Source organism: Pavona decussata, unplaced genomic scaffold, assembly GCF_977016875.1.
Source record: "Pavona decussata unplaced genomic scaffold, jaPavDecu1.1 SCAFFOLD_566, whole genome shotgun sequence".
Lineage (NCBI taxonomy): Eukaryota > Metazoa > Cnidaria > Anthozoa > Scleractinia > Agariciidae > Pavona > Pavona decussata.
Genome location: NW_028145847.1, coordinates 141,481 through 168,024, shown reverse-complemented (window position 1 = coordinate 168,024; position 26,544 = coordinate 141,481). Strand labels below are relative to the sequence as shown.

Sequence of the window (26,544 nt, the reverse complement as noted above, 5' to 3'; positions counted from 1 at the left end):
TTTACAAAGTGACAATTACAATTTACACAAGCATTTTCCTCAGATAGCATGAAAATGAAGTTACACTTTACACGCTTTAGAAATTCACAGAATATACTGAAGTGTAAATAATAAAGCATGTTCAGTTTTCACAGTTCCGCATTGCGTGATTAATATTTGGTTCTACCGCCTTTAGAGGCAAGGATAGCTTCTATCCTTTTGTTCAAACTGGCAATTGTGTTATCTATAGTTTCAGTACAAATACAATCAAAAGCTCTTAAAACTCTAGCTTGAAATTCCTCCCTTGACCACGTTAACAGCACTTTTTCCCAACTAGTCGTTTTCAGACAATGCAGGTCAAAAGTGTTGGGACACTTAGCGAGATACTACTGAAATAATCTCCCCCCACCCCCTCCCCCCCAAGCAATGTTGAGATTTGACACTACAACACAGATTTCAACAAAAATACTGTTTATCTGCATCTTCCAACATTGTTTGGGGGGGAGGGGGGTGGTACGCTCCAATTGTGACCCCAAAAAGCCAACTTTACTTGGAATACATGATTATTGGACAGGTGTCCCAACCACTTTTGACCTGCATTGTAGATTACACGGATAAGTACAGACTCGTTTATACGTTAACTTGCCAAATAACTTTAAATCCAGTACTTATTAAAAAAGTATTAAATAAATCAATACAAAAAAATATTCAAAGACCAACAATACTGAGGGAAAAATTTAGCTATATAAAATCCAAACTATGAACAGAAGTTACAATTACACCGTCGGGCAAAGTTAAGCACTCGTACTAGGTTTGACCGTGAGTTTGTCATGACATTCCGAGGACACGGCTCGGTCCGCGGCAATAATGGCGCCCGATTTGATTAAAACTTTGTTTTCAACGAAGGCCTGTGTCTCAATGAATGAACTTCCCCGAGAAAAAAGTTGCTCCGGATGGACCACACATCATCCTTCTTGACATGTGGTGAGGCAGGTAAGTGTGTACTAGTGAGTAGTTAGTGTGGTTTTCGTAATGTTCTCCTCAAATGATGGTTCAAATGACATTCAAATTCGTCTTCAAGTTCCCAACCTTTTTATTAACATAATACAGTGATGCATATGGACCAGCCGCTGAGAGATAAACCGCCCCAAATGGCGTTTGGTAGCACTAAGAAGCCTTTAAAACACTGCAGAACACTCCGGCTAATGTTTTTCCCACTTTATTATATTGTTTGTGGGTTTTTGTAGGAATAATGTCTAATTTTCGATTTTATTAACGTCACACTAACTCTTATATTACGCTTTGATGACCTGTGATTGTTCCATAATCTTGGGTTGATGTAGTGATATGACCTATGAATAAATCTGCTGTTATAGGTAGGCTGATGTAGCTTGTTAAAGCCTCTGAGGTCATCTTTATAATCACGAAATTTGAATTTCTCCGCTTTGAAGGGTCTTCAGACCGGCAAATCGCCTGGCTCTGACGGCCTGCTCACCGAATTCTATTTGTCTTTTTGGGATGACCTGGGTGATTTTCTCGTTCTGGTTCTGAACGAGAGATATCGCCTGGGTGTTCTTACGTATAGCCAGCGCGAGAGTCTCTTGCGCTTGCTGTACAAGAAGGACGATAGACAATTGCCGAAAAATTGGCTCTCCATCTCGCTTTGGAATACGGATTACAAACTGGCTTCAAAAGCGATTACTGAACGTCTGAAACCGGTAACGAAATCCATCGTTCACCGGGATCAGACGTGTGGCGTTGTGGGTCGTAGTATATTTTCGAATCTGCAATTAATTCGTGATACTTTGGACATGATTGACAAAACTGACGAACCAGGTATTCTTGTCACTCTCGATCAGGAAAAAGCTTTTGATCGCGTCGATCATGAATTTTTAACGAGAACTTTAGCTAAATTCGGTTTCGGTCCTTCTTTTTGTAATTGGGTTGCTCTTTTCTACAATGATGTCTTTTCTCGCATAATTTGTAATGGGAATCTTTCTATGCCTGTTTTTCTCGGGAGGGGTGTTCGTCAGGGTTGTCCCCTGTCCCCCCTCCTTTACGTATTGGTTTCGGAAGTTTCGTCGACTCAGATTCGGAGATGTAAACAAATTGAAGGTTTCCGGCTCCCTGGAGCCGGGGGCCTTCAATTTAAAGTCTCCCAGTACGCGGATGATGCCACGAATTTTGTGAAAAATGAGCGTTCTCTCTGTCATCTCTTGCGTGTTGTTAATCTCTACGAGAAGGGGTTGGGTGCCAAGCTCAACACTACCAAGTCCGAGGCTATGTGGCTTGGTAGGTGGCGAACTAATAGTGCCTCCCCTTTTGGTCTCACTTGGGTGTTTAAAATGAAAATTTTGGGGGTTTATTTTTCGAATGGTTTTGTTTCTGTCGAGTCTGACAACTGGAAATCTAAGCTTGATAAGTTAGAAAATGTGGTTAATCTTTGGAAACAGAGAGAGCTCTCATTTTTAGGTCGTGCGATGATCATCAATGCCTTGGGCGCTAGCCGCTTTTGGCACACTGCCAAGATCATCATTCCCCCACAGTGGGTTGTTGATTCGTATGATAAAATTGTCTGGTCTTTTGTGTGGCCAGGGAAAACGGAAAATGTTAGTCGTCAGCGTTGTTGCGCGCCGCTTCGTGGCGGCGGCCTCAACGTTGTCGATTTTCGAGCCAAATGTGCTGCTCTTCGTTTGTCTAATTTTTCTAGTTTACGTGATGATTTTGGCAGTCAAAAGTGGCATTTTCTTGCTCTTTATTTTCTCGGGAATCGCCTGCAAAAACTTGACACGCGATTTAGTTTTCTTTCTAATCTTGTTCCTGTTTCTTCTACACCTTCTCACTTTTATTGGTCTTGTATTTCTCTTTTCCAGCAAATCTTTGATAAACATGGTGCATTGCCCGACGTTTTTTCGTGTAAGAATCTTTATTTACTTTTGGTTGTTTTTCCCGATGCCGCGCCTAGGTCCTCTGCAGCTGGTTTTTGGGGATCCGTTGTCGGTCGCCCCATCAACCGGTGGGCCTCGGTGTGGCGTAAATCTCGCCTAAAGATTATTGAGAATAAAAAGAATGATCTTATTTGGTTGATTATTCACTGTGCTGTTCGGGTTCGATATACATTAAAGTGTTGGGGTTTTATCGACTCCGACAGATGTGCTTCATGTTCTCGCGTTGAGACAATGCAACATTGTTTTGCTGATTGCCCCCGGGTTAGAAAGGTGTGGGATTTTTTCGCGCCCTTTCTTTCCCGCCTTCTGGGGTCCCCTTTTTCCTTGTCCTTTTCCTCTGTACTTTTTCCGTTTTCTCCTTTACAGTCTTCTCCTTCCTTATCTTTATTTTGTTATCTTGTTGCTACTATCTTGTTTCATGTTTGGCATGCTCGTAATTCGGCAACTTTTAGGAATTCTTACCTTCCTCCACGCGCTATTGTTGACACAATTATTAAGGATATTCAACTTCGAATTCGCGGTGGGCCTATTGATCATGTTAGGTATTTCTGGTCGGTTAATAGTGTTTTTTGTAAAGTTGGCACGGATGACAAGATTCGCTTTTCTGTTTTACTTTTATTTCTATTTTTTGTTTTTTTTTTTTTTCGGCCCCGTCGCCTTAAAGTGCCCCTAACCCTTCAATTTGTTTTCTTTTGGTAGATTTCCATATCTTTCAAGAACTCATTTTCGAAAAAAATTTTGAGAAATATTGAATCCTTTTTATTTTACGAGCGCTAAAAGTTACTGAAATTTTTAAATTTTTGCGCCCTTTAAGCCCCGCTGGACAAATTTTTCTCTCGTGGGCTCATTAGGAACGAGCCAATGAGAAGCGTCCGATATTTGACACTTTCTTAGCTGTGACGTAAGAAAAGGACAGCAGAAGGATTCAGAAGCAATCTTATGCATGCTGATTCCTTTCTCTACATTTCGAGAGTTGCTGCATCCAAAAACCACACATTTTCCAACCATTTTCTCTGTTTACAATTGAAGCATTACCGCGAATCTTCGGATATTTTTGCACGATGTCCTTTTCTTACGTCACGCTCCACATTTGGCCGAGTGGGGGACTAATGCGAACGATAGGTGAAAATATCGACAAGACTGCCTTCACTTCTACCGCTCGTAAAAAAAAAAGGATTCAATATTTCTCAAAATTTTTTTCGAAAATGAGTTCTTGAAAGATATGGAAATCTACCAAAAGAAAACAAATTGAAGGGTTAGGGGCACTTTAATTGGTTGTACTGGGTCGTTTCCCGTTTCCTGTTTTATTTCTATTTTTCTTTTTTCTTGACCTGGTCGCCTTCATTGGTTGTACTGGGTCTTGACTATTGTATATAGTGTGTATATGTGTTTTTTAGGGTGGGAGAGGCTTGGCTGTGGCCTTGTCTCCCGGGGCCTCTTTCGCTAGTATTGTATTTATTTATTTTGTTGTAGTTTTTGAATTTACTTGTGCTTGTAAACAATATTGTATTTACTCTGCTTGTAAATAGTATTTATCATCTTTAACTTTTTATATATAGTATTTCGATTTTGGATTAATTAAGTTATCTAGAGAGAAACTTGATCGAGAGACACTGAACACTTTAAACAAGGAATATGGCAATATGTGAAATTTAATATTTTTGTTTTCCTGTTTCCATTATAGTTATTATATTTTTGCTTTTTTCTATTGTTATTACTTGAATCGCTGTAATGTTGTTCTTTTTATCTGCATGCCCTTTGGCACGCTTGTAAATAAACTTTTATCAAAAAAAAAAAAAATCACGAAATTTGAACATTTCTTTAATACTAATCGGCCCCATATTGTACACGCATTTGTTAACAAGAGTAAGATCATGAGGATATCTACGATGCTCCAAAGTCTTTAGGTCAACATGGTTAAGAAGTTCACTATATGAAGTTAACTTAGACACATTCATGAGAGATCTAACAGCGTCACTGATTAATAAGTTCCAGCTTATAAGAAAGACCAGGTGATAATCCAACTAAAACTGGAGCACAATATTATAGTTGTGGCAAGATAAAGGCCTTGTCAATATTAACGATCACTTCTGAAGGTATGAATTTACGAACTCTCCTAAGAGCAGCAACTTTAGTATCGACCTTATTCCATTTAGATTTAACATGGGCTTTAAAAGATAGGGAGCTATCAATGATTAGACCTAGTAACTTCATATCGTGCACCACCTCCAGGTACGGTCAGCAAAAATTCGTAGCAAGGCGGATTGTCACCCAATGGTAAGACTTTGGTCTTAGTTTTGTTTATTCTTAAGTAATTACACTTGAACCATGACAGAAGCACATCGAACTTGTTCTGAGATCTTGATTCTAACACATCTTGATTAGAATGTGATAGATACAGTGTCGTATCATTAGCATAAACAAGCCTTCGCTTAAAATCGTCGACAAAATGAATGAGATCATTAATGAAGAAATTGTATAAAAGAGGGCCCAATATTGATCCTTGATGACCACCATGTTGGATTGTTTTCCAGTCTGAGTAAGTGTTGCCAATCTTAACATCTGTAACGAGTTGTCTTCCCTGTGTCTAGTTTCCCTTGTAACTGAACTAAGGAACTAAGAAGTTGTATGGATACTACAATGATACTGGAATTACTTAAGAACAGGTGTTTCTCCGTTCATTGGTTATTTAAGCCATGGGAAACCGCAAACATTTGCATCTTCCGATTTTAATTCCACTTGCTCAACATCAGGATTACATACAAACTAAGGCTTAGCAACAAAAGATAATTAAATAGACGACCTTGTGTGTCTGAACATTCACAGTACCAATTATTATAGATCATCACTGACGTCTTGCAAAATACAACAAAATTGGTTGTAAGTACAAGATATTCGTCAACGCAAATATATAGGGATTTGTCCTCATTGCCGATCGCATCGGCGCGGACTCTTTGTTAAACTCCTAGAAATGGCAAACAGAAAAAAAATTTGTTGCTTACTTTCAAGTCGAAAAAAGAAACGGAAACTCCTAGAAATGGAGAACTTTACTAGCCAAGGAAACGTGTCAAAAAATCAAACAAACACAGCTTCTCATAGCATCGCTGTATTTCTTCAGGCTTTGACCATTTTTCATTCAATTACCGCATCTTTGGGTAATACTTATATCCTGATCGCTATTGATTAAGTGTCTTCTCTTCATCCACCAACAAAACTGTTGTTTCGATGTCTGGCAGTCACTGATCTTTGCGTCGGTCTTATTGAACCCATTTATGTCATGATTCTCCTGGACGTCAAATTTGGTCATATTTCTAAAAATCAAACTTCATGTTTGAACGAGATTTTCGTACAAGGCAAAGATGCGTTTACACAATATTTATACACCGTTGCAAATGTGAGAAAGATGTACAAATTTGAAACAACTTTACTATTACAGTAAATGTGAAGATAAGACACGTTTGCTCCAAGAAAACAGATTTACATGGGTATCAAATATGCCGTAAAACAGTATGTTTGCTTGACTTTTGTCATATTTGCACTCAAATCAAACATTCTTTTTACAAGACATTTACAAGCAAAGCAAACATGGAAAAAAAAAGCATTTACGCAATATTCACACACCGTTGTAAATGTGCAGGAGGAAGTAAAAATTCGAGACAACTTTACCTCTACGGTAAATATGATTAACACCGGCCACACATTTGCTCCAAGAAAAATGGATTTACGTGGTAAGCAAATGAGGTATAATATCATGTTTGCTCGACTTTAGTCAAATTTGCGCACAAATCAAACATTGTGTTTGCAAGAAATTTACAAGCAAGCAAACATGGTAAATACCTAATTTACAAAATATCTACACTCCGTTACAAACGTGCGGGAGGAAGCACACATTCAAGACAACTTTACCTTTACGGTAAATATTTAACAATTATTCGTCGAAGGCGAAGTAAATATTTGTGAATATTTCCCGAGACGAAGTGGAGGGTAATATTCACCGATATCTACTAAGGCTTAGGCCGGAACACCTGTTTTAGTATAATTACTCAGGTGATTATCAGAAGAGAAAAACAAGAACCGTCCGAAAAATGTCTGTTCTTTTGTTTGAAATTGTCACCCGTTAATGAACAGAGACGCACAGTCACATGCTCAGTGGATAAACTGCACATGTCTCAAGCAGTATTCTTTCGCTGCCGCTTCATTGAGACGAAGCCTTGACTGCCGTGTACGAATATTGTTTCTCTGGCCCGTTTACCAAAATAGATGGAGATGAACCAGGCTGTTTGGTGTAAAACTCGAACCGGAATCACAAATGTTAGCGATAGCACATTTTAAAACTCAGTTTCTTAATTGTTGACATGGTCTACGTGGCTTTGCCGATTAACGGACGTTTATAAATTGTCCTCGGAGATAAGCTGCTTCAGGTAGGAATTAAGTCCTTTATTGTCTTTACTAAACAAATACATGGTTGTCGCAGATAAAATTTTCTTGCCGTGAGGCGGTGACTTTAGATGGTGGTCGAGAGCCGCTCGAACCGACAACAAACTATAGTTTTTAGATTATAAAATAATGTCGTCTTCTCTCGTCACTGAAACGTAAAACGTAGAGAGACATATATATTCATCTGGTTTACTTCAATTCCTTCCAAATTCTGTCTTAAATTCGTTTTGTTTGTGAAATCTTGCTGTTAAATTAATAAAATCTTTCGCGAATTTAACTTAATTTTTTGTCTTTATTTTAAGCCATCGACATTGACAACATGCAATTTACAAGGGTTTTTTTTTTAATACAATTAGAAAAATTTTTATATCTTGCCTTCGAAAAGTATCACCTCGGACTTAGCTGCATGTTTAGTGCCTTTCGGAAATGCATTTTCTTTCATCTCATTTACTTCTTCATCAGAGACATCAACAAATCGCCGAGCGGCCATTTTGAAATTTAGTGCTCCTCGGCTATAATCTCCTCGCGCGAGGAACCGTGATAAGGCCTGTTATAGCAGGATATGACGTAATCCTCGACCAATCCGAAATCAACAGAATCTCTATAATCATCGGAGTATTTATACTAAATATGATTAACTAAGGCCACGCATTTGCTCCATGAAAATAGATTTGCATGAGGTATAATATGATGTTTGCTCGACTTTGGTCATATTTGCACACAAATCAAATATCATGTTTGTACGGAATTTACATAGTTTAATTTGAAATGTCACTTTTTCTTTTTGGAGTGAAATGCGTCGTTTGAATAGGCCTTATCACGGTTTTCGACGCCATTTTGACGAGTAGGCAAACACGTCTGAAATAACAGTGTTTGTATGGAAATCCGATGTCAAATGATTTTCATAAAACATCGCTTCTGAAAAACGCATGAATTGGAAACTTTTTGCACTAGTAAAAGGATTTTAAGAAAAAAAAGTGGAGTTTACAATCGCTTATGTATGTATATGTGTTTGTCTGATCACCGAGCTCAACGTTAGTGCCTTATTTTTTTGTCAGCATGATTAAACACGCTAAAATTAATTTGCTGGGAGGTAGAAGGAAGTAGTCAAAAAGTAGTTTGGCATCAAGAAATGTTCATTTCAGTTTGACAACTTGGCTAACAATGCAACAGGTGCTCTGGTGAATTCGACTATTCATTGAATGTCAAAACGTTCAAACACTAATAAAATAAATAAGATCAAAATTGAAAATAACCTCCTTAAATAAACATACTGAGTTTCAGTCGTTCGTTTCTTCCCATTTCAATATTTGCCAACAGTTGTTTCTGAAAACCATTTGCGGTAAAAAAAAAAAAAAAAAAGAAAAAGGAAAGAAAAAAATCGCCAAGGAGATGAAAGCGCTCTGTGAGGGAACTCGTCAATTGAACAGGTAACTGAAATGATATTTCAAACTACATATTAAAAGTTATTCGCTTCTTTGTTTACCCGGCTACGTGGCTACGTGAATAAGTGGCTACCTAGCTACCTGGCTACGGGATTTTAGTGCTAAAGAAAGAGGTATAAACACATTCTCTATGTTGTTTGCCGCACGCGAGTTACGAGTTATGGGCGAGGCTCGGCATTACGCTTAAAGAACGAGGTATGGGTAGTAATGTTTTAGAAGCATATTATTGAACTTAAAAGTATCCCGTAGCCACTGTTTTAGAGTTATTTCCCGGAAAGCCTAGTTCCTTTGAAGGTTTTAATGTCTGGCGCGTTTCATGTTTGCTGAAACGTACAGTTCCGCGTGACTGTCCAAGTTAAACTTTTGGAAAGAATATCTGTTCTGAAAAGGAAAGTTTGGGTGCGTTAGTTTTGGTAAATGGAAGGATTTAGGTCTATGTTATCTTTTGTGCTATAGGGTTGCGCTTGAAAGACTATCACTCACTTTTTAGAGGAACATGAGAATGGTCAATGAAAGGAAACTTCTCAAACGTATCCCACTTTCCATTTCTTAACGTGGCGACCTATATATCTCTGAAATCTGGCCAAAACTGTGAAGATTTAATGAAATCAGTAGTTCAATTGTATTGTGCTTTGGGTGAAGAAGATAGAGAATATTGTGCCTCGGTAGACTATGGTTAAAATTTTGAAGAGGCTGTCTGCGTTAGAACGGATAAGGGAAATTTCGACTTTTCACCGATTTTGCTGAGTTTTCTATGAACATCAATCTTTATATCCCACAAACAAACATCACATTTACTGAGCTCATTGATTTTTTTTTTTTTTCGTTGTTGGCGAGACGATTTACAAGGTGACCTCAAAACTACCCAATTTACCTTTGGGGACTCTACAATTTAATATTTTACACATTGAAGTTCCATTTGTCAATAATAATTTAAATGTTTTACAGTATGTTAGAATGATTCTGGAATTACTTAATGAAAAGTTTCCAAGAACAGGTGTTTCATCGTTAATGTTAAGTCATGGCAAACCAAAAACATTTGCATTTTTGCATTTCAATTTCACCAGCTCCACATCAGGACTAAAGACAAACAAAGGTTTAGCAACAAAAGATAAATAGACGACCTTGTGGGTCTTACATTCACAGTCCCAACTGTTGCAGATCATCGCTGACTTCTAGCAATATTCAACACTTGGTTGAAGGTACAGGATATTCGTCAAAGCAGAACACAATATAGGGATTTGTTTTCATTTACAATCGGCGCGGACTCTTTGTTAAACTGGTTAGCAATGGAGAACTTTACTAGGCATGCAAACGTATCAAACAACCAAGCAAGCACAGCTTTTCAGAGCATCGCTGTATTTCTTCCAGCTTTGAACATTTTTCTTTCAATTACCGCATCTCTGGGTAATTCTTTGATCCTGATCGCCCTTGATAAAGTGACTTCTGTTCATCCTCCAACAAAACTGTTGTTTCGATGTTTGGCAGTCACTGATCTTTGCGTCGGTCTTGTTGTGCAACCCATTTACGTCATGATTCTCCTGGTAAACGCCGCTACGATAACTATAAACTCGATCATTACGTACTACTTTCGACAAATACAAAGAGCTTTAAGTTTTGCTTTGTGTGGAGTATCTGTCTTTACCTCGACCGCCATAAGTGTGGACAGATTTCTTGCCTTAAAAATGGGCGTAAGATACAGACAAGTGGTAAGTTTAAGGCGCGTTCGTACAGTTGTAACATGTCTTTGGCTTATTGGTATTTCGGGTGGTCTTTTGGATCGTTTTTGGAGCGTTCGCATCGCCTACACAGCAGTTGTTATTTTTGCTGTAATTTCTGTTGTCATCTCCGTGTTGTTTTACACGAACATTTGTCTCAGATTACAATAACATCGAACTCAAGTTGAACATGTTCACCAAGGACAACCCAATAGACAAGGCAATTCCTTAATCATTACGCAGTACAAGAAGACTGTCTATAGCATAGCGTGGGTGCAACTTACAATGGTTGTATGCTATGTTCCGTTTATTATTTCTACTATAATCATCAGAACGGCTGAAGGATGGAGGGGTGTGAGTGCTGAAATCTTTGGGTTATCTACACCTACTCTCCTTTACCTAAACTCGTCTCTAAACCCAATTCTTTACTGCTGGAAGATAACAGAAGTCAGACAAGCAGTAAAAGACACAGTTAAACAACTCTGTTGTTCGTCGAGTTAAGGTACGCATTACTGACTGATGTCTAGAACGTAAAATGATAAGTTCATCCGATAATATAGACGATGCAGCTCTCACAAGTCGATTAGAACTTTTGTTGCATGGCGTTGTTTTACCAGTAGCCGTTGGAAATGGTCATAAAAAATTAATTTGTTGCAACATTATTATCTTTTTATTTGTAAGTTTAAAGTCAAACTTCAACGCATCTGCATGTAAAATATAACCCAGTTGTAAATAAGTGATATAGACTGTAGCACCTCCTATATTATTTTGCATGGTTTTCTCAACGAAAGCCCCTTAAAATAATTAGAATGCGGCGAGACATATCGCAGCATAAAATGCACGTTGTAATAAAATCGGAAAACATAATTTAAAGTGATTAAAAACGCGTTAAATAATATAAAAGTACGAATTGTATCATGATTAAAATCATGCGATCAGATACGTGTTTTAGGGGTTTTTCGTTAAAGTTGTTTCTTGTATTTTCTTACCTAACCCTCCTAACGTTGGATACAAAGAAACTGGATCAGAGTCAACGAGCACTGCACCAAAAACGGATTTATAATAGAAACAAAGCGGGTAGAAATGTGAAAAAAATACCATTTTGATGAAATTTGGTCATATTTGCTCAAAACCAAATTTCATGTTTGAACGAGATTTGCGTAGAAGGCAAAGATTGTAAATACCGCATTTACAGAATATTTATACACCGTTGCAAATGTGAGAAGGATGTACAAATTTGAAAAAAAACTTTACTATTACAGTGAATGTGAAGATAAGACACGTTTGCTCCAAGAAAACAGATTTACATGGGTATCAAATATTCGGCAAATCAGTATGCTTGCTCGACTTTGGTCATATTTGCACTCAAATCAAACATTCTGTTTACAAGATATTTACAAGCAAAGCAAACATGGTAAATACCGCATTTATGCAATATTCACACACTGTTGCAAATGTGCAGGAGGAAGTAAAAATTCGAGACAACTTTACCTCTACGGTAAATATGATTAACACCGGCCACACATTTGCTCCAAGAAGAATGGGTTTACGTAGTGAGCAAATGAGGTATAATATCATGTTTGCTCGACTTTGGTCATATTTGCACACAAATCAAACATCGTGTTTGCAAGAAATTTACAAGCAAGCAAACATGGTAAATACCTAATTTACAAAATATTCACACACCGTTGCAAACGTGCGGGAGGAAGTACACATTCAAGACAACTTTACCTTTACGGTAAATATTTAACAATTATTCGTCGAAGGCGAAGTAAATATTTGTAAATATTTCCCGAGACGAATTGGAGGGTAATATTCACCAATATCTATTGAAGGTTAGGCAAACACCTCTTTTAGTATAATTACTCAGGTGATTATCGGAAGAGAAAAACAAGAACCGCGCGTCCGAAAAATGTCTGTTTTTTTGTTTCAAATTGTCACGCGTTAATGAACAGAGACGCACAGTCACATGCTCAGTTGATAAGCTGCACATGTCTCAAGCAGTATTCTTTCGCTGCCGCTTCATTGAGACGAATCCTTGACTGCTGTGCACAAATATTGTTTCTCTGGCCGTTTTACCAAAATAGATGGAGATGAACCAGGCTGTTTGGTGTAGAACTCGAACCGGAATCACAAATGTTAGCGATAGCACATTTTTAAACTCAATTTCTTAATTGTTGACATGGTCTACGTGGCTTTGCCGATTAACGGACGTTTATAAATTGCCCTCGGAGATAAGCTGCTTCAGGTAGGAATTAAGTCCTTTATTGTCTTTACTAAACAAATACATGGTTGTCGCAGATAATTTTTTTTTTGTCGTGAGGCGGTGACTTTAGATGGTGGTCGAGAGCCGCTCGAACCGACAACAAACTATAGTTTTTAGATTATAAAAAAATGTCGTCTTCTCTCGTCACTGAAAGGTAAAACTTAGATTGACATATATATTCATCTTGTTTACTTTAATTCCTTCCAAATTCTGTCTTAAATTCGTTTTGTTTGTGAAATCTTTCTGTTAAATAAAGAAAATCGTTCTCGAATTTAACTTAATTTGTTGTCTTCATTTTAAGCCATCGATATTGACAACATGCAATTTACTATAGGGCTTCTTTATTACAATTAGAGAAATTTTTAAATCTTGCCTTCGAAAAGTATCACCTCGGAATTAGTAGCATCTTTAGTGCCTTTACGAATTGCATTTTCTTTTATCGTATTTACTTCTTCATCAGAGACATCAACAAATCGCTGAGCGGCCATTTTGAAAGTTAGTGCTTCTCGGCTATAATCTCCTCGCGCGAGGTGATAGGCCTTATCATAGTTTTTGAAGCCATTTTGACGAGTATGCAAACAGGCTTGAAAATAGCAGTGTTTGTATGGAAATCCGATGTGAAATAATTTTCGTAAAACACAATCACTTGATATCGAATTTCCATACAAACACTGTCAAAATGGCATCGGAAACCGTGATAAGGCCTGTTATAGCAGGATATGACGTAATCCTTGACCAATCCGAGATCAACAGAATCTCTATAATCATCGGAGTATTTATACTAAATATGATTAACAAAGGCCACGCATTTGCTCCAGGAAAATGGATTTACATGAGGTATAATATCATGTTTGCTCAATTTTGGTCAGATTTGCACACAAATCAAATATCATGTTTGTACGGAATTTACAAAATTCAATTTGAAATGTCACTTTTTCTTTTTGGAGTGAAATGCGTCGTTTGAATTGATGGCGTGGGACATTTGTCAATTTAATAAAGCGACAAAGAGAAGAAAATTGGTTGTGCCTAACACACCGCACCCAGTTACAGCTGGAAACAGACGCATGATTTTCAGGAGGTATCAGCGTTCGTTCCTTACTTTTAAAGGCGAAACGTTTCAAACTTTGCCTATTGTTATGGTCGACTTTTTAGAACACAACAGAGCTTTTATTTCGGTTTGCGAGTAAAGTTAATGTGAAGTTTACACGATTTATTGCTTAAAGCGAACAGAACAATGGCGTGAAATAGGCGCAAACTTTGAAAGCGCTACGACGAACAAGGCATAATGGTTCACTTTCAGTTTGTCTCATCGCAATCGTGACAGTAATAATAGGGGTTGAACTAATTTATTACGGCTTTTTATGATCTGTAATATATACAGAGGCATTCACTTCGCCGTCGTACAACAGCGAGGTTTCGTTGTATAATATATAAGTTGTTTGACAACATACTGCAAAGGTAGCGAATTTTTACACATTCGGTATATTGAAGCAATCCGCATAATATGTGTTTGTCTGATCACCGAGCTCAATGTTAGTACGTTATATTTTGTCAGTATTGTTAAACAGGCTACCATTAATTTGCTGGGAGGTAAAAGGAAGTAATCAAAAACTAGTTTGGCATCAAGAAATGTTCATTTCAGTTTGACAACTTGGCTAACAATGCAACCAGCGCTCTGGTGAATTCGACTATTCATTGACTGTCAAAACGTTCAAACACTAATAAATTAAATACGATCAAAATTTAAAATAACCTCCTTAAATGAACATACTGAGTTTCAGTCGTTCGTTTTTTCCCACTTCAATATTTGCTATTAGTCGTTTGTGAATCCATTTGCTGTAAAAAAAAAGAAAAAAGGAAAAAAGAAAATCGCCAAGGAGATGAAAGCGCTCTGTAAGCGAACTCGTCAATTGAACAGGTATAAACTGAAATGATATTTCAAATTACATATTAAAAGTTTGTTTACGTGGCTACGTGGCTAAGTGAATAAGCGGCTTCCTAGCTACCTGGGTACGGGGTTTCACGGTTAAAGAAAGAGGTATAAACACATTCTCTATGTTGTTTACGGCACGCGAGTTACAAGTTATGGGCGAGGCTCGGCATCACGCTTAAAAAACGAGGTATGCGTAGCAATGTTTTAGAAGTATATTATTGAATTTAAAAGTATCCCGTGTCCACTGTTTTAGAGTTATTTCCCTGAAAGCCTAGTTCCTTTGAAGGTTTTCATGTCTGCCGCGTTTCATGTTTGCTGAAACGTACCGTTCCGCGTGACTGTCCAAGTCGAACTTTTGGAAAGAATATCTGTCCTGAAAAGGAAAGTTGTGCGTTAGTTTTGGCAAATGGAAGGATTTAAGTCTATGTTATCTTTTGTGCTATAGGATTGGGTTTGACTGACTATCACTCACTTTTTAGATGAACATGAGAATGGTCAATGAAAGGAAACTTCTCAAACGTATCACAGTTTCAATTTTTTAACAAGGCGACTTATATATCTCTGAAATCTGGCCAAAACTTTGAAGATTTAATGAAATCAGTTCAATTGTATTGTGCCTTGGGTAAAGTAGATGGAGAACATTGTGCCTCAGTAGATTATGGTTAAAATTTTTAAGAGGCTGTCCGCGTTAGAATGGATAAGGGAAATTTCGACTTTTCACCGATTTCGCTGATTTTTTCTATGAACATCAATCATTATATCCCATAAACAAATATCACATTTACTGAGCTCAATGTGATTTTTTTCGTTGTTGGCGAGATGGTTTACAAGGTGACCTCAAAACTACCCAATTTACCTTTGGGGACTCTACAATTTATCTATACATTGCCGGCGCTGCCAAAACGTCATTCCTAGCTCAAACAGCTTGAATATTTTACACATTGAAGTTCCATTTGTTAATAATAATTTTAATTTTTTACTTTTGTTTTCTGTGAAATTTTGACTGAGTTACAATTTTTTCAAAATACCTACTCCTAAACTTCAGAATGCATTAAACGTGACACACATGTAGTTAAAGCTTATTTTCACAAAAGTGGGACCTGACTTAGGGTCAGGTCTATTTTAACTCAAAAGCACGAACACCAATCTACTAATGTATGGAATAAAATGTCTGGGCACTTTACGCTGCGTGCCGTACAGAGCTCCGCGATTTCCCTGATATTCACGGATTCAATTGAAACTAAACATAAAGCCGTCAGACCGATGCACACATTTCTGAACCGAATTTTTTTAAAAATACAATTATAATCACAAGGTAAATATTTTTCACCATTTAGCCATATTTTAGAGAAGATCTGTACGTTTATTGCAAAAATTACAGGGAGATTTAAGGTTCGACGTTTCGGAGTCATCTTGACTCCATTATCAAGAGAAAAAATCAGTTTGTGAACGCGGATATTTAAATAGGCTAGAGCTGAAAATTAACATATTAATAGATGGTCAAACAAATACTTTAGCGCGAATTGAATCAGTTTGCACGTTCAGTTCTGGCTTCAGTTTGCGTATGAATAGCATCTCATGAATGAGGCAATCAAATTTGCTGGTGCATTTCGCAAGAACGTGAAACAGTTCTAAAAAACGCTGTGGTATCTGGTCATTATGTTGAAGATGGTAATGTTTGTAAATTGAAGACGACTTTCTTTTGTGTCCGTCTACGCGCTCATGCAGGTGCCCACGCATATACCCCACATATCCTGCATCGCACAGGTTACATTTAAATTCGTATACTACGCATTGTTGGTTGACAATGGAGGGCTTGGCTTCTTGCACCTTAAGATCTTCATTGAGTTTTCGACTCACAAACACAGGTTGGATGGCAGTTCCTACTTTTAAACTTAATTTACTTAGTTGCTGTTTCACAATGTTCGCTGAACCCTGATCTTTAAACGGTAAGATGACTCTAACACTGTTCGCTTTCTCTTGTGACGATGGATAGGGATCAGATACCTTAGTGTCGATAACCTTTTTGATGGCCGTGTCAATTAAGTGTTGTGGGTATTTAAGCTTACTTAACACTTCTCTGAGCCGGTCGCATTCGCATTCTCGGTAGGCCCGGTCTAGCATGGTGTTAATTAGGCTCCGTTTATAACGATCATCTACGTGGCTCTGGTAATGAAGTAGAAGGCCTGTATTGGTGGGCTTGATGTAAATCTTGGTTTCTATCTTGGGAGCTCGATTAAGTAATTCCACGCCAAGAAAGGGAAGCGACCCGTCATGTTCGGTCTCCATAGTGAATTTCACGGAAGAATGGCAATGGTTGAGCGTGCGTAGTTTGGCATCAAGAAATGTTCATTTCAGTTTGACAACTTGGCTAACAATGCAACCAGCGCTCTGGTGAATTCGACTATTCATTGACTGTCAAAACGTTCAAACACTAATAAATTAAATACGATCAAAATTTAAAATAACCTCCTTAAATGAACATACTGAGTTTCAGTCGTTCGTTTTTTCCCACTTCAATATTTGCTATTAGTCGTTTGTGAATCCATTTGCTGTAAAAAAAAAGAAAAAAGGAAAAAAAGAAAATCGCCAAGGAGATGAAAGCGCTCTGTAAGCGAACTCGTCAATTGAACAGGTATAAACTGAAATGATATTTCAAATTACATATTAAAAGTTTGTTTACGTGGCTACGTGGCTAAGTGAATAAGCGGCTTCCTAGCTACCTGGGTACGGGGTTTCACGGTTAAAGAAAGAGGTATAAACACATTCTCTATGTTGTTTACGGCACGCGAGTTACAAGTTATGGGCGAGGCTCGGCATCACGCTTAAAAAACGAGGTATGCGTAGCAATGTTTTAGAAGTATATTATTGAATTTAAAAGTATCCCGTGTCCACTGTTTTAGAGTTATTTCCCTGAAAGCCTAGTTCCTTTGAAGGTTTTCATGTCTGCCGCGTTTCATGTTTGCTGAAACGTACCGTTCCGCGTGACTGTCCAAGTCGAACTTTTGGAAAGAATATCTGTCCTGAAAAGGAAAGTTGTGCGTTAGTTTTGGCAAATGGAAGGATTTAAGTCTATGTTATCTTTTGTGCTATAGGATTGGGTTTGACTGACTATCACTCACTTTTTAGATGAACATGAGAATGGTCAATGGAAGGAAACTTCTCAAACGTATCACAGTTTCAATTTTTTAACAAGGCGACTTATATATCTCTGAAATCTGGCCAAAACTTTGAAGATTTAATGAAATCAGTTCAATTGTATTGTGCCTTGGGTAAAGTAGATGGAGAACATTGTGCCTCAGTAGATTATGGTTAAAATTTTTAAGAGGCTGTCCGCGTTAGAATGGATAAGGGAAATTTCGACTTTTCACCGATTTCGCTGATTTTTTCTATGAACATCAATCATTATATCCCATAAACAAATATCACATTTACTGAGCTCAATGTGATTTTTTTCGTTGTTGGCGAGATGGTTTACAAGGTGACCTCAAAACTACCCAATTTACCTTTGGGGACTCTACAATTTATCTATACATTGCCGGCGCTGCCAAAACGTCATTCCTAGCTCAAACAGCTTGAATATTTTACACATTGAAGTTCCATTTGTTAATAATAATTTTAATTTTTTACTTTTGTTTTCTGTGAAATTTTGACTGAGTTACAATTTTTTCAAAATACCTACTCCTAAACTTCAGAATGCATTAAACGTGACACACATGTAGTTAAAGCTTATTTTCACAAAAGTGGGACCTGACTTAGGGTCAGGTCTATTTTAACTCAAAAGCACGAACACCAATCTACTAATGTATGGAATAAAATGTCTGGGCACTTTACGCTGCGTGCCGTACAGAGCTCCGCGATTTCCCTGATATTCACGGATTCAATTGAAACTAAACATAAAGCCGTCAGACCGATGCACACATTTCTGAACCGAATTTTTTTAAAAATACAATTATAATCACAAGGTAAATATTTTTCACCATTTAGCCATATTTTAGAGAAGATCTGTACGTTTATTGCAAAAATTACAGGGAGATTTAAGGTTCGACGTTTCGGAGTCATCTTGACTCCATTATCAAGAGAAAAAATCAGTTTGTGAACGCGGATATTTAAATAGGCTAGAGCTGAAAATTAACATATTAATAGATGGTCAAACAAATACTTTAGCGCGAATTGAATCAGTTTGCACGTTCAGTTCTGGCTTCAGTTTGCGTATGAATAGCATCTCATGAATGAGGCAATCAAATTTGCTGGTGCATTTCGCAAGAACGTGAAACAGTTCTAAAAAACGCTGTGGTATCTGGTCATTATGTTGAAGATGGTAATGTTTGTAAATTGAAGACGACTTTCTTTTGTGTCCGTCTACGCGCTCATGCAGGTGCCCACGCATATACCCCACATATCCTGCATCGCACAGGTTACATTTAAATTCGTATACTACGCATTGTTGGTTGACAATGGAGGGCTTGGCTTCTTGCACCTTAAGATCTTCATTGAGTTTTCGACTCACAAACACAGGTTGGATGGCAGTTCCTACTTTTAAACTTAATTTACTTAGTTGCTGTTTCACAATGTTCGCTGAACCCTGATCTTTAAACGGTAGGATGACTCTAACACTGTTCGCTTTCTCTTGTGACGATGGATAGGGATCAGATACCTTAGTGTCGATAACCTTTTTGATGGCCGTGTCAATTAAGTGTTGTGGGTATTTAAGCTTACTTAACACTTCTCTGAGCCGGTCGCATTCGCATTCTCGGTAGGCCCGGTCTAGCATGGTGTTAATTAGGCTCCGTTTATAACGATCATCTACGTGGCTCTGGTAATGAAGTAGAAGGCCTGTATTGGTGGGCTTGATGTAAATCTTGGTTTCTATCTTGGGAGCTCGATTAAGTAATTCCACGCCAAGAAAGGGAAGCGACCCGTCATGTTCGGTCTCCATAGTGAATTTCACGGAAGAATGGCAATGGTTGAGCGTGCGTAGTTTGGCATCAAGAAATGTTCATTTCAGTTTGACAACTTGGCTAACAATGCAACCAGCGCTCTGGTGAATTCGACTATTCATTGACTGTCAAAACGTTCAAACACTAATAAATTAAATACGATCAAAATTTAAAATAACCTCCTTAAATGAACATACTGAGTTTCAGTCGTTCGTTTTTTCCCACTTCAATATTTGCTATTAGTCGTTTGTGAATCCATTTGCTGTAAAAAAAAAGAAAAAAGGAAAAAAAGAAAATCGCCAAGGAGATGAAAGCGCTCTGTAAGCGAACTCGTCAATTGAACAGGTATAAACTGAAATGATATTTCAAATTACATATTAAAAGTTTGTTTACGTGGCTACGTGGCTAAGTGAATAAGCGGCTTCCTAGCTACCTGGGTACGGGGTTTCACGGTTAAAGAAAGAGGTATAAACACATTCTCTATGTTGTTTACGGCACGCGAGTTACAAGTTATGGGCGAGGCTCGGCATCACGCTTAAAAAACGAGGTATGCGTAGCAATGTTTTAGAAGTATATTATTGAATTTAAAAGTATCCCGTGTCCACTGTTTTAGAGTTATTTCCCTGAAAGCCTAGTTCCTTTGAAGGTTTTCATGTCTGCCGCGTTTCATGTTTGCTGAAACGTACCGTTCCGCGTGACTGTCCAAGTCGAACTTTTGGAAAGAATATCTGTCCTGAAAAGGAAAGTTGTGCGTTAGTTTTGGCAAATGGAAGGATTTAAGTCTATGTTATCTTTTGTGCTATAGGATTGGGTTTGACTGACTATCACTCACTTTTTAGATGAACATGAGAATGGTCAATGGAAGGAAACTTCTCAAACGTATCACAGTTTCAATTTTTTAACAAGGCGACTTATATATCTCTGAAATCTGGCCAAAACTTTGAAGATTTAATGAAATCAGTTCAATTGTATTGTGCCTTGGGTAAAGTAGATGGAGAACATTGTGCCTCAGTAGATTATGGTTAAAATTTTTAAGAGGCTGTCCGCGTTAGAATGGATAAGGGAAATTTCGACTTTTCACCGATTTCGCTGATTTTTTCTATGAACATCAATCATTATATCCCATAAACAAATATCACATTTACTGAGCTCAATGTGATTTTTTTCGTTGTTGGCGAGATGGTTTACAAGGTGACCTCAAAACTACCCAATTTACCTTTGGGGACTCTACAATTTATCTATACATTGCCGGCGCTGCCAAAACGTCATTCCTAGCTCAAACAGCTTGAATATTTTACACATTGAAGTTCCATTTGTTAATAATAATTTTAATTTTTTACTTTTGTTTTCTGTGAAATTTTGACTGAGTTACAATTTTTTCAAAATACCTACTCCTAAACTTCAGAATGCATTAAACGTGACACACATGTAGTTAAAGCTTATTTTCACAAAAGTGGGACCTGACTTAGGGTCAGGTCTATTTTAACTCAAAAGCACGAACACCAATCTACTAATGTATGGAATAAAATGTCTGGGCACTTTACGCTGCGTGCCGTACAGAGCTCCGCGATTTCCCTGATATTCACGGATTCAATTGAAACTAAACATAAAGCCGTCAGACCGATGCACACATTTCTGAACCGAATTTTTTTAAAAATACAATTATAATCACAAGGTAAATATTTTTCACCATTTAGCCATATTTTAGAGAAGATCTGTACGTTTATTGCAAAAATTACAGGGAGATTTAAGGTTCGACGTTTCGGAGTCATCTTGACTCCATTATCAAGAGAAAAAATCAGTTTGTGAACGCGGATATTTAAATAGGCTAGAGCTGAAAATTAACATATTAATAGATGGTCAAACAAATACTTTAGCGCGAATTGAATCAGTTTGCACGTTCAGTTCTGGCTTCAGTTTGCGTATGAATAGCATCTCATGAATGAGGCAATCAAATTTGCTGGTGCATTTCGCAAGAACGTGAAACAGTTCTAAAAAACGCTGTGGTATCTGGTCATTATGTTGAAGATGGTAATGTTTGTAAATTGAAGACGACTTTCTTTTGTGTCCGTCTACGCGCTCATGCAGGTGCCCACGCATATACCCCACATATCCTGCATCGCACAGGTTACATTTAAATTCGTATACTACGCATTGTTGGTTGACAATGGAGGGCTTGGCTTCTTGCACCTTAAGATCTTCATTGAGTTTTCGACTCACAAACACAGGTTGGATGGCAGTTCCTACTTTTAAACTTAATTTACTTAGTTGCTGTTTCACAATGTTCGCTGAACCCTGATCTTTAAACGGTAGGATGACTCTAACACTGTTCGCTTTCTCTTGTGACGATGGATAGGGATCAGATACCTTAGTGTCGATAACCTTTTTGATGGCCGTGTCAATTAAGTGTTGTGGGTATTTAAGCTTACTTAACACTTCTCTGAGCCGGTCGCATTCGCATTCTCGGTAGGCCCGGTCTAGCATGGTGTTAATTAGGCTCCGTTTATAACGATCATCTACGTGGCTCTGGTAATGAAGTAGAAGGCCTGTATTGGTGGGCTTGATGTAAATCTTGGTTTCTATCTTGGGAGCTCGATTAAGTAATTCCACGCCAAGAAAGGGAAGCGACCCGTCATGTTCGGTCTCCATAGTGAATTTCACGGAAGAATGGCAATGGTTGAGCGTGCGTAGTTTGGCATCAAGAAATGTTCATTTCAGTTTGACAACTTGGCTAACAATGCAACCAGCGCTCTGGTGAATTCGACTATTCATTGACTGTCAAAACGTTCAAACACTAATAAATTAAATACGATCAAAATTTAAAATAACCTCCTTAAATGAACATACTGAGTTTCAGTCGTTCGTTTTTTCCCACTTCAATATTTGCTATTAGTCGTTTGTGAATCCATTTGCTGTAAAAAAAAAGAAAAAAGGAAAAAAAGAAAATCGCCAAGGAGATGAAAGCGCTCTGTAAGCGAACTCGTCAATTGAACAGGTATAAACTGAAATGATATTTCAAATTACATATTAAAAGTTTGTTTACGTGGCTACGTGGCTAAGTGAATAAGCGGCTTCCTAGCTACCTGGGTACGGGGTTTCACGGTTAAAGAAAGAGGTATAAACACATTCTCTATGTTGTTTACGGCACGCGAGTTACAAGTTATGGGCGAGGCTCGGCATCACGCTTAAAAAACGAGGTATGCGTAGCAATGTTTTAGAAGTATATTATTGAATTTAAAAGTATCCCGTGTCCACTGTTTTAGAGTTATTTCCCTGAAAGCCTAGTTCCTTTGAAGGTTTTCATGTCTGCCGCGTTTCATGTTTGCTGAAACGTACCGTTCCGCGTGACTGTCCAAGTCGAACTTTTGGAAAGAATATCTGTCCTGAAAAGGAAAGTTGTGCGTTAGTTTTGGCAAATGGAAGGATTTAAGTCTATGTTATCTTTTGTGCTATAGGATTGGGTTTGACTGACTATCACTCACTTTTTAGATGAACATGAGAATGGTCAATGGAAGGAAACTTCTCAAACGTATCACAGTTTCAATTTTTTAACAAGGCGACTTATATATCTCTGAAATCTGGCCAAAACTTTGAAGATTTAATGAAATCAGTTCAATTGTATTGTGCCTTGGGTAAAGTAGATGGAGAACATTGTGCCTCAGTAGATTATGGTTAAAATTTTTAAGAGGCTGTCCGCGTTAGAATGGATAAGGGAAATTTCGACTTTTCACCGATTTCGCTGATTTTTTCTATGAACATCAATCATTATATCCCATAAACAAATATCACATTTACTGAGCTCAATGTGATTTTTTTCGTTGTTGGCGAGATGGTTTACAAGGTGACCTCAAAACTACCCAATTTACCTTTGGGGACTCTACAATTTATCTATACATTGCCGGCGCTGCCAAAACGTCATTCCTAGCTCAAACAGCTTGAATATTTTACACATTGAAGTTCCATTTGTTAATAATAATTTTAATTTTTTACTTTTGTTTTCTGTGAAATTTTGACTGAGTTACAATTTTTTCAAAATACCTACTCCTAAACTTCAGAATGCATTAAACGTGACACACATGTAGTTAAAGCTTATTTTCACAAAAGTGGGACCTGACTTAGGGTCAGGTCTATTTTAACTCAAAAGCACGAACACCAATCTACTAATGTATGGAATAAAATGTCTGGGCACTTTACGCTGCGTGCCGTACAGAGCTCCGCGATTTCCCTGATATTCACGGATTCAATTGAAACTAAACATAAAGCCGTCAGACCGATGCACACATTTCTGAACCGAATTTTTTTAAAAATACAATTATAATCACAAGGTAAATATTTTTCACCATTTAGCCATATTTTAGAGAAGATCTGTACGTTTATTGCAAAAATTACAGGGAGATTTAAGGTTCGACGTTTCGGAGTCATCTTGACTCCATTATCAAGAGAAAAAATCAGTTTGTGAACGCGGATATTTAAATAGGCTAGAGCTGAAAATTAACATATTAATAGATGGTCAAACAAATACTTTAGCGCGAATTGAATCAGTTTGCACGTTCAGTTCTGGCTTCAGTTTGCGTATGAATAGCATCTCATGAATGAGGCAATCAAATTTGCTGGTGCATTTCGCAAGAACGTGAAACAGTTCTAAAAAACGCTGTGGTATCTGGTCATTATGTTGAAGATGGTAATGTTTGTAAATTGAAGACGACTTTCTTTTGTGTCCGTCTACGCGCTCATGCAGGTGCCCACGCATATACCCCACATATCCTGCATCGCACAGGTTACATTTAAATTCGTATACTACGCATTGTTGGTTGACAATGGAGGGCTTGGCTTCTTGCACCTTAAGATCTTCATTGAGTTTTCGACTCACAAACACAGGTTGGATGGCAGTTCCTACTTTTAAACTTAATTTACTTAGTTGCTGTTTCACAATGTTCGCTGAACCCTGATCTTTAAACGGTAGGATGACTCTAACACTGTTCGCTTTCTCTTGTGACGATGGATAGGGATCAGATACCTTAGTGTCGATAACCTTTTTGATGGCCGTGTCAATTAAGTGTTGTGGGTATTTAAGCTTACTTAACACTTCTCTGAGCCGGTCGCATTCGCATTCTCGGTAGGCCCGGTCTAGCATGGTGTTAATTAGGCTCCGTTTATAACGATCATCTACGTGGCTCTGGTAATGAAGTAGAAGGCCTGTATTGGTGGGCTTGATGTAAATCTTGGTTTCTATCTTGGGAGCTCGATTAAGTAATTCCACGCCAAGAAAGGGAAGCGACCCGTCATGTTCGGTCTCCATAGTGAATTTCACGGAAGAATGGCAATGGTTGAGCGTGCGTAAGAAGTGGTCAGCGGTTACTCTATCGGGCATTATGGTAAGAGTGTCATCCACATACCTCCGGTAGAACGGGGGTAGCAAGCCATCCTGTTGCAGAGTTTCCTCGATGGAGCACATGAAAACATTTGCAAGCAATGGGTCAAGAGGAGAAGCCATTGCTACTCCGTCAATCTGCTCATACAACGAACCGTCAAACTGAAAGAGCTGGTTCTTAGTAGCTGCTTTAAGGAGGTCGACCAAATCTGCTTTAGTGAGGTTTAGTTTGGTGGTTTGATTGAACCAGTCATCAGCAAAGGCTTTGTCAGCCAGTATCTGAATCGTCTCGTCAAGAGGCACATTTGTAAACAGCGAGGTTACGTCATAAGACACCAAAAGCTCACCATTGTTGATCTTCAAGCCTTGTATTTCGTCAACAAACTGAAAGGTATCAGATACCGTATATTGATTATACACTTAATTGACACGGCCATCAAAAAGGTTATCGACACTAAGGTATCTGATCCCTATCCATCGTCACAAGAGAAAGCGAACAGTGTTAGAGTCATCCTACCGTTTAAAGATCAGGGTTCAGCGAACATTGTGAAACAGCAACTAAGTAAATTAAGTTCAAAAGTAGGAACTGCCATCCAACCTGTGTTTGTGAGTCGAAAACTCAATGAAGATCTTAAGGTGCAAGAAGCCAAGCCCTCCATTGTCAACCAACAATGCGTAGTATACGAATTTAAATGTAACCTGTGCGATGCAGGATATGTGGGGTATACGCGTGGGCACCTGCATGAGCGCGTAGACGGACACAAAAGAAAGTCGTCTTCAATTTACAAACATTACCATCTTCAACATAATGACCAGATACCACAGCGTTTTTTAGAACTGTTTCACGTTCTTGCGAAATGCACCAGCAAATTTGATTGCCTCATTCATGAGATGCTATTCATACGCAAACTGAAGCCAGAACTGAACGTGCAAACTGATTCAATTCGCGCTTAAGTATTTGTTTGACCATCTATTAATATGTTAATTTTCAGCTCTAGCCTATTTAAATATCCGCGTTCACAAACTGATTTTTTCTCTTGATAATGGAGTCAAGATGACTCCGAAACGTCGAACCTTAAATCTCTCTGTAATTTTTGCATGTCTTTGCTTCAGCAAATCCCTTTTAATTATCCGTTTATTGGTATTTAAAATGAACCCTTTTGAGCCGTATCATGATTTTTCTTTTCCACAATGTGTTATAACAGTGTTTGTTTTGCATGCCTGACAGTTGTTCATTTCAAGCTGTATGTATTCAATATTCATTCTACGCTCAATTTAAAGCGTTACCTTTCTTGTATGTATGAATTAAATCAGTAGTTAAAAATTCGCTCCAAGACAAAGAATTAGCTGTGGAAAAAGTTCCTTTCTCCCTGTTGTCCACTCATAAATTAATGTCCATAAAGCAATGATGTAATATTGTTTCTCTTAATTATATTGTTTCTCTTAATTGTATATTTTGTCCTTTTATATTTCAATTCTTGATTTATAGTTTTTCTTTAGCTTGGTA

At 37.9% G+C, this 26,544-nt stretch overlaps 2 protein-coding genes across 3 annotated transcripts in view; one reads left to right on the top strand and one right to left on the bottom strand.

Annotated features, from left to right (window-relative positions):
* The first annotated feature begins 12,342 nt into the window (after positions 1-12,342).
* LOC146449846 (melanocyte-stimulating hormone receptor-like) overlaps positions 12,343-26,544 on the top strand; it is a 79,687-nt gene continuing 65,485 nt past the window's right edge. Inside the window, exon 1 of one of the 2 annotated variants that reach the window (XM_085101045.1) lies at positions 12,343-12,775. The gene's annotated coding sequence lies outside the window, so the exon portion shown is untranslated. The remainder of the gene's footprint in view (positions 12,776-26,544) is intronic. The other variant, XM_085101047.1, reaches the window with a different exon arrangement.
* Positions 24,075-25,420, bottom strand: LOC146449851 (uncharacterized). Its single transcript, XM_085101052.1, has one exon. It carries the CDS (start codon positions 25,158-25,160, stop codon positions 24,177-24,179), a length of 984 nt encoding a protein of 327 aa, XP_084957178.1. The 5' UTR covers positions 25,161-25,420; the 3' UTR covers positions 24,075-24,176.